This window comes from Aureobasidium melanogenum (genome assembly GCF_000721775.1).
Source record: "Aureobasidium melanogenum CBS 110374 unplaced genomic scaffold scaffold_78, whole genome shotgun sequence".
Taxonomy (NCBI): Eukaryota; Fungi; Ascomycota; class Dothideomycetes; order Dothideales; family Saccotheciaceae; genus Aureobasidium; species Aureobasidium melanogenum.
The window spans coordinates 1-8930 of record NW_024470130.1 but is presented as its reverse complement, the minus strand read 5'-3'; the positions used below and the strand labels follow the sequence as shown (position 1 = coordinate 8930).

General features: G+C 45.9%; 3 protein-coding genes across 3 annotated transcripts; all 3 read left to right on the top strand.

The window, feature by feature from the left end:
- Positions 1-3463: 3463 nt before the first annotated feature.
- M437DRAFT_70734 (uncharacterized protein) lies at positions 3464-4228 on the top strand (the record flags this gene model as incomplete). The annotated part of the gene is made up of 1 exon (XM_041025556.1): positions 3464-4228. One exon carries the CDS (start codon positions 3464-3466, stop codon positions 4226-4228), a length of 765 nt encoding a protein of 254 aa, XP_040874547.1.
- Positions 4229-5459: 1231 nt separating this feature from the next.
- On the top strand, positions 5460-7093 carry M437DRAFT_70733 (uncharacterized protein; the record flags this gene model as incomplete). The annotated part of the gene is made up of 4 exons (XM_041025555.1): positions 5460-5532; positions 5659-6345; positions 6676-6864; positions 6912-7093. 4 exons carry the CDS (start codon positions 5460-5462, stop codon positions 7091-7093), a joined length of 1131 nt encoding a protein of 376 aa, XP_040874546.1.
- A 1262-nt stretch (positions 7094-8355) lies between these two features.
- M437DRAFT_29867 (uncharacterized protein) lies at positions 8356-8930 on the top strand (the record flags this gene model as incomplete). The annotated part of the gene is made up of 1 exon (XM_041019169.1): positions 8356-8930. A coding segment is annotated over one exon (575 nt), but the record flags the coding sequence as incomplete, so codon positions are not given.

Sequence of the window (8930 nt, the reverse complement as noted above, 5' to 3'; positions counted from 1 at the left end):
GTTAATTGTGCTTTCCTCGGACACGGTTCGAGAACTGAATTGGGTCAAGTCGTTTATTAGCCAGTCGGGCATTAGAACCCCTCTGTCTTTGAACATCTTGTTGATCTTGTCGACCGTCAAACTACCACCTTCATGTGTAGTTATGTGAGCTTCCGCTTCATGCTTGACTTCCACTGGCGTCACTTTCTTCTTATGGCTTGTGTTCCTTTTGACCAGATCAGGAGAGACTGGCATAGAAACTTTATCGTCACGCTTGCGTAACGACGCTTGGACATGATTCTTCGTATCGCCATGATCTGGTTTCGAATTTGGTTTAGTTGACCGAGTTTTTGGCATTCTGAAAGATCTAACGCCTTTCTCTTATCAGCACGAGTCCTGAGAAAGAGTTTCTGATGCCTGAGAAGGATCTCTGCTTTGATCACTTGATCGTACGAGCAGACAATGGATCTCTAGCCAAAATCTGTGACCGTTCTAGCAAGCAAACCTTGGAATATAAGAGACCATGAGTGGTGACTAACTCAATAACTATGACAAAGAAAATGGATGTGCAGATGTTGTGAACATCCAGGAAATTATGACGATCAGCGATGACAGTGAACGCAGAGTTATTCAGTAGGAGCAAAATATAACAAGATCAGGATAAAGGACACGTAACAGAACATTTGTAAAGTTCTAGCTTCAGAAGATGAGGTAGACAAATCAGGAGAGTCCCCGGAGATCTATTTGCAGCTCTCTAAAGAAGTGTATCCATTGGATAGTGAATAAACCAAGAGCCATAACGTGACGTCCGATGACTCTTACAACCCTACTTTGACCCAAATTCATTTCTAAGTAATGTGTACGTTCGACATGTACAGTGTCACCATTACTCATAACTCTCATGGAATGATAGCTATCGAGACTCTTGTTCATACGCAAGTTGGAAGGTAGATCTTCCTGGACGACCCTCCCAGCTGTGTTTGCGATCTACTTTTGTCGCCACAGGTGTGTCTCAAGCGTTCAAAGAATCCAGGCTATCGAGAGTGACGTTCCTTTTGATGACTGAGCGACAATAGCGGTAAACGACTTTTGCCCTTCATAGAACCCAGCAGACAATCCTCCTGGACGTTCAGCGCATTTAGAACTTCTGCGCAATCTGTTCCGTACTGCTTGGAGACGACTGCGGTTGGTCAACGTTGTGAGTGATTTTGGTAGGTTTGTAGTCCACGCATCACGCAAGAGTTCAGTTTGGTGCATGCACGTGAGACTTTGAACGACTAACTTTCTGCTTAGGTATGCTTTGCCCATCCTTATGCTTGCCTGAAGCTCTCTTTGGTGACCGTATCAAGAGCTCATCTTCAGGGTCGGTTGCGACATCATTCGAGGAAGATTCGTTGGCGCTATCGAAGCAAGACATTGTTCGATCTTGCGATGCGGGTACAAAGCCAGAAGATATTGGGAAAGGGGAGACTAATGAGTCATCCCGAATTTCTTGATCAAATGTTGGGGCTGCGGATATTGCCCCGAGAAGTGCTTTTTAAATCGCATCTAATCTCGGATCATGCTGTACATCTGATGTGTCACTTGTTTCCTTCCCATGCATATCGATAAATTGAAAGGAACTGAGGCTAATGTAGTTGTGTCAGCTGTCTTGTGAGACTGTGGCTCGTCCAAACAGGTCCGACATGACGACAGGATGTGGTTTCACTGCTTGAGATCTGGCACGAACACATCTAAGCGAACGCTGAGCACTCCTGCATGTGTTCCCCAAAGTATGACTGAATCGGATTCGAGTTGCTGGAGCGCTAGCGAGAATCATGCAACCATATGCTCATTCCTGCAGACCGAGACTGCCAAACTTGCTAGAAAATTTGCACTAGTGACCACCGGGAAAGTCTGTTCCAATCACTACAGACAAATGTATCGTTCGTAATCACTCTCTCTATGTGGAAGCCATCACCATCTATCGCGGTGTCAGCCCTTTCTCATCATCAGTATCTCTGGATGGCACTCTGGAGATGTTCATGAATTTCGTGCATGTAGAAACGAATGAGTGGACTGTGTAGATACACTAACTATTGTTCGGCATCTCAAGCGATTCTCTCATAACTATGGAGAGAGACATGAGCTAATGAGAGATCGTTACTCTGGGGTGACATATCTATATAGCCATACAAGAAGATGGGCGTAGGAAGGTACGACAGTATATCCATACGTAAGAGAGCAAGTGTAATTCTAGCTAAGGGGCAGAGTTTCTATGGATCCACTTGAGTGTAACGTAATGTATGCTTAATGGATTATTCCAAGATCACGCAAACGTAGTCATTAGTCTCTATAAGCTATGGATAACCAGATAATTGAAAATCAACAATTACATATCAATGATCAATAATATAGCGTATAATATCATCTATAGACCCTGGTGCTATTCTATGATAAGTAACCACTTTTCTTAGTATAAAGAACAGGCGTAACAAGCTAGTTTATAAGATGTCAAGTAGCATAGGGTAGAGTAATAACTTAGCTACCATAAGTTTAACTCTATGGTACTCTTATCAAGTCACTCTTCTAGTAATCTCCAAAGCTATATAGCTATAGCAGATCTTTAGACACCTAAAGCTAGACGCCCGGAAAATACATCATAGTATTTGTAATGTCATATAGTAAAGCTAAAATCGACATCATACTGATATCTGTAGATAAGTGATCTTACATGCTCGAATTCGCCGCTGCAACAACGATAGCCGAATTACTGTTACCTCACACGTCAGGACGATATTTGACACGACAGCAATCACTAAAGGCCATACAGCAGATCCAAGAGTCTCGAGTGTCCAACCAGTAGCATCTTTGAGCTGCAAATTCAATCCGTTATATCGTTCTTCCTGCGCTAGAGATTCGACAGGACGCTGGAAGAAAGAGAGCACCGAATGAATTCAAGGGCAGACCGGGTAGTCATACTCATTCAATCAGACCTATTCCAAACGAGGTGAGAATGAATGGTCACAAGCATATCTCAGAAAGGCTCACTAACTCGTAATCTAGGAACGAAATCGTGTAATAGGTTGGTCCTCACTGATTGCATGTTCCATTCCATAATCTTGTATTGCTTGAATGAGTTGCATCCCGATGTCATTATTACCATTCGGCTGAGATTTATTCTAGATGCAAGATCTACGTGCTTATCAATTATTGATGTACAACTCGTGAAACGAGAACGGAAGCAGTGTACATCTATTCATCACCAAATCTTCCCATGGTAGTATTTACGTGTCTCGAGAGACAGCGACACATTAAAGCAATTGTTTGAGTCCTGTGACATCATCAGCATCTCGCATCACGTTTTACAGCGTAAACACGCCTGTCTCTCACGAGATCACTCATACAAACACACACGTCCAGTCTATAAAAAGGCTCGATCCCACCAACCACTTTGCCTTACATGAACCCGTCTAAGTATTTGTGCTCATCTTAGATTGATCAGATGTTTTTCCACTTGTTTACAGGTCTTTCCTTGGTAGCGCTTGGCATATCTCAAAGCTCGACTGTGATCCCTGACTCTTCTACCCAAATATTTCCGTCGGATGCAGTCATTCTTTCGACCAAGCCGCTCGTGCCAGGGGGTAACGTTTGGTCAGCGCTAGTTAGTTCGTGCGTCGAATCTTCGGGAAAATCTGGAATAGACTGCGTATCCGATGCCCTATCTGACCTTTTGGAGATCGCGGCGTCCAAAGACGGCCGTGAGAACGGTGCCACAGACTCTAAGAACGGAACTTTGGTCGAGAAGCGTAGCCTCACTGGCGCAAAGGGATCTGGTCTCACGCTAAGAAGCACTTCGGAAGGATCCCAAACTATGCAGGGCTCGGCAACCTCAATCTACAGTTCGAGGTCGACCGTGTTCGAACATATCTCGAATGGTACTCACGGAACTGTGCGAGCGGTAACCAGTCTTGACAGCAGCAATGAGGCCTTTGGAGAGGAACGTCGTTATAGAAGGAACACCTTCTCGTATGGAGAAAAAGTCCAGGGATTGAAGCTATCATACAGTACAGACTGTGGATTCGTCGGCTTCAACGATCAGTCCTTGAAGACACTGCGTAATCTTGTTGGCACTTTCGTGTACTCAGCATCAACCAACATGCATTCGGACAAGTATGCACTAGAGATACTTAACATAGGTAACAACGTCAACAACCATATGCTAGCTACGGTGGTCGCCGAAGCAGATGTCTACGGAAATGATTATTAAAATATCAATCAGCGCCACTGTATCCATCAGGAGATCAGTGCTAGCTTCTCGCGGCTCCGAATAATGAGGACCATAGACAAATTACCGGCTTGCCGCTAGCTTTCTACGTAGAGTCGTTTCTGACCTTCTGTTGATCTGCCATATTTGTAGTGCTAATAGAAACCCATATCCATGCCCCACTGTCATGGTCTGATAGACCGCATTGCTTGAGATACGTCTCTGGGCCCCACGGTCGGTGTATGCGCTGCAAGAGCTCAATTTCTTTGCCAACGACATCTCTAAGTGGTACCGAGTCGAAAGGCGAGTACATTAGCAGATGATGCCTGCACATCATGGATGCAGGTTATTCAGAATGCCATGGCAATGCTTCCGTCATGCTAATTTTCAGCACAAACGACCATTCAGCCGTCAAGATCAAGATTCTACGGTGAGGTACCCACTGATACCTCGAGCCCCCTTCTGTTGAGAGTATCACATGGCGGACAAGTTTAGCAGATATCTGTCGACTTAGAGTCTGCAGCGAGTCCAGGCATCGAGCAAGGGTAGAGAGTGTGCGCATCAACATGTCGCGGCTAAGGAGCTTTCAATAAAATAACATCGTTTGGGCAAAGTAGTACGGACCGCTGTTTCTAAAGGACAGTATTAGTCTCATGAATTTGCTATCATACATCAGTACGATCTGTGGATAGAAGCCTCTCAACTAGAGCACATTCCTTAGCAAGGCCACAGAGCCGAGGTAACAAAGACTGAGCAAGGGTCATTGAACTGCCAAGCTATCTGATCTAAGTCAGAGAGCGTAAGAGTTTAGCTGGTAGATAGAACGTCTGGGCCTCGAAAATTTGGCACAGCAGAGCACCACGCTTTGAATTGGAGCTGGACCATGTTATGAGGAGACCATTGAAGAAATCCCTACAATTGAGGATCAGGGTCTCTTGCCCCTGAATCTTAGAGTCTAGACAGTAGCCCAGGAATCTACCTTAACTGAATCGGGTCAGTGTTGGGACTGAAGCTCTTCAGTAGGAAACTGGCAGAATTTTTTCTTAGCATCACATCGGAGTCAAGATCCGCGCCACATACGATGCTTTCCTCACTCATGAACATCACGACTGTTTTTTCTAGTATCTGCTGTATAGGACGCTTTCTAAGATTTCTGTTTGACACCTTGTATCCAAGATTCACGCAGAATTTTCGCAACCGGTTCACTTCTGACACGTTCTGCGCAGTCGAAAGTATGCCGCCTGAACTTTCTGTGCGCGCTGCCACAGCCCACAACCATCAGCGCACTGTCCAGAAGCACGATACAAGTGAGTGTGTGCTCTCCGATCCCAGTGGTATTTGTTTCATTCGAGCGCCTGGTCAATATGGCCTATTAAGGTTACATCCTTCTCGAAGTGAATCTTGAGGACTTTTCGCCTACAATCACGATACAGGCTCCCAATATGCGCACCCTTCCACTGATTCCCTCGATCCTCGAACTGCTTGCAAACTCTCCGCGTTGCTCACCCATCACCAGGCGGCAGTGGTCAATTTTGATGGCCCCAGTGATTCTCCTCTGGGTGATGGTGTACGGCGAGTAACTTATCCTCGCTCGGTTTCAATCACTGAAAATTCGTCTATGCCGGTCATCGATCTTAGAGGAGATAAAATCTCGATCACCATGTGCATCACCCACAGCAGCAGCCACAAAAAGTTACCTACGACGAAATACTCTCCATCTCTGCTGCTTGGTCTACCGAACGAGACTCGATTCAAGATATTCAATCACAAATATCTCTCCATCGATGATTTGCGTAGCCTTCGCCTTGTGTCGCATGAGACGAAGGAATTAGCTACAGAGGTCCTTAGGCGTCTTTGCTTTACCCTTCTGGACGTCCTTTATACCACACGCCATGATAGATCAACAGAATCAACAAGACAGCTCACGCTCATACTAGCCTCCGAGTTCGGCTTTTTCATTGAAGGAGTTACTTTTGACACACTGGGGTTGAACCGCGAAAACAGATTGAAAGAGGAAAAGCATAAAGAAAGAAGAAAAAAGGAAGAGCACGAGCGGAGGAAGAAAAATGCCCTTGGTGGACTGCGAGGGAAGGAGGATGTCAACTACTCACGACTGGAGAGTATCTCAATTCTACATCACAGTGGTGATATGCTTCAGTTTGTCAAAGTTGTGTTCAAAACCACATATCTCAAGATCCTCAGACTATATGGCACTGTACCGGGGTCGTGGTATACAGTTGCTTCCTCCCATCTGGCCCCACCTCGATATTCTGTCCCTAAGCTCGATCAATGACCCCAAGTCGACGAATTGTTCAGCTCCCTCTCTACAACTTATCTGACTGAGGTAGACCTGTTTTACACTCAAGTCTCCATGCATGAGCTCATCAGTATTTTTAAAGGACAGCACAAGACCTTGTGTACTCTTGTACTGCATTGCTCGACACTTATAGATGGTCGATGGTCCGATCTCCTCTCTCACCTGTATGACGATCTTGACTCCATCAGAATTCCGAACATCAAGACTGTCTACCTCTGTCAGGACGAGGATATCGATCACGATGCCCTGGAAAAAGCACCTGATCCAGAACTCGAAGGAAGACAATTCATTGAAGCTAGATGCAGATCGATGATGGAGGAGAGTGAGGTCCTGATGTCTTGACAATCAAATTGACGATAATACAAGCAGGTCAGATCTTGGTTGGTGAAACTGCATCGACTCTGATTGGCAAGGAAGCTCTAAAGAAACTACTCATCAATCTATGGGCCGTGCTAAGGTCGAAATTGGTTGACTTAATGGTTCTACAAGGAGCATCTGGAAGTCAGAGGATGTACGATGCGATTGTTTTGCAGAACGACCCTTCACCTTAAGTCTCGCTCACCTTTTTCATTACAGCTTCGCAAGTCTCGTCATTGCGGTTTGTCAGTCACATCTGTCTATAGCACCATATGGAGAAAAATCTGGCGAATGGTGAGACTGTCTCTTGTATGCCCGACAGGCTGTGCATCATCTGCAAGGAACTAGACCTGGTTGTTTTTCGAACCTTGGTCTTTAAGTTTGCATTCTGCACACTACCCATGTAAAAATTTCTGTTTCTTGCTGTCTTTGATGGGTGACAAGACTCTAGCGCTCGACTGCTCTCAGGGCAAGCAGGCGCGAGCAGCTTCCTGCCCAGTCAACGCGTTTGAAACGCGAGGTGATCACCTCTGGACTAGCCGAGCATCTTTCTGAGAACACGATATACGATGGTAGACTGTGTCATGGCTAACGTATCTAAACAAGACAAGCAAAACGGTCGTTACAGATCTTCGTCCTGGTTTCTCGTTACGTTGCTCTGCGTACACCGTAAGTTCATTGTAAGCTTTTTCTTCGAGCAGTCTCCTTCTTCTGTTTATCACCGACACATCTCACAAGACACTCTTAGGTATACAATCGTATGATCATATCGGAACCCTTTAAGCAGTATTGTACCTCACGAGATCTATAAAAGGGAGTACTCTAGAGATCTGGTAGGAAAACAAACAACGAACCTTCTTAGCGCTCAAGCGAGCTTCCACCGATGGACTTACATCTACCTGTCTCGATTGGCAAAGCCAGCCGAGGTCAAGACCGATGCAAAGGATCCAACGATTGGAGCATGTCTTGGAGCAAGAAACGAGTGAAGACGCCACTGTGACCTCCTATTCCCCTAAGATGACGCTAGCAGATCGGAAGCATGACAATCATGACAAAGCGCTTCTTGTCTTACTCGCAGCCTTACAATATCGGGGAGTTTACGTCGAGCGAGCGCCTTGTTTACATAGATCGTAAAATCTTCTCACACTTAACAACCGCCAAAGATCCTCATCGTAGGCTGGTACACCATCTGACGGAATCTCTCCTGCGGTGCAGTTCTGGATTACATAGCTTTAGTAGGTGTCTTTCCCAATTGCGCCTTTTCGCTCTTTTCAACAGTCTTTACTTTTCTCCCAAAATCAATCTGTTTACGCCAGGTTCCTGGGGACTCGGCAGACACTCCCTAACGGTTTCTATACCATCACTCCAGCATCCTTGTATACTCTTCCAGCCAGTTGATCTCGGCATCTCAATCCATTTGCTTATATCTTCAACCACAAAGAAAACATCAGACAAAATGCAGTTCTTCGTCCCCACCATTATGAGCGTTCTTGCTGCCACTGCAGCTGCTCTTCCTACTGAGAAAGTCCTTCCGAAGAGAGGTACCATCTCTGTTACTCCTCACGTTGAGTACAGCTCCAGTGTTGGCGTCCTCGGATGCAAGATCAACACCGATAGAGTCGCCTACTGGCCCATGAGCGTTGACTGTGACAACATGTGTGTCAAGGTCAGCCATCAAGGCCGTTCTCTCCATCTACTCCGTGTCGACCAGTCTGGAGGTGCCTACGACATGAGCTACGATGCATGGAATACTCTTGTCACAGGCAAGAACGCTACCGTTGCCCCAACCATGGGCGGTGGTGTCGACATGGAGTACGAGAGCGTCGACATGAACGAGTGCTCACATCTTCTTCACGATTCTGACGGCAAGCTTGCATTCTCCGCCGTCAACAGCATGAACTTCATCGCTTCCTGCATCAGCGAGCCCAACAGCTGGGTTGCTAAGAACTACGGTCTGTGGAACATTTACAACTCCATCTGTACCAACGGTGTTGATGAGCAGTGCACTTTGGACTTGAGCGTCAGCAACCA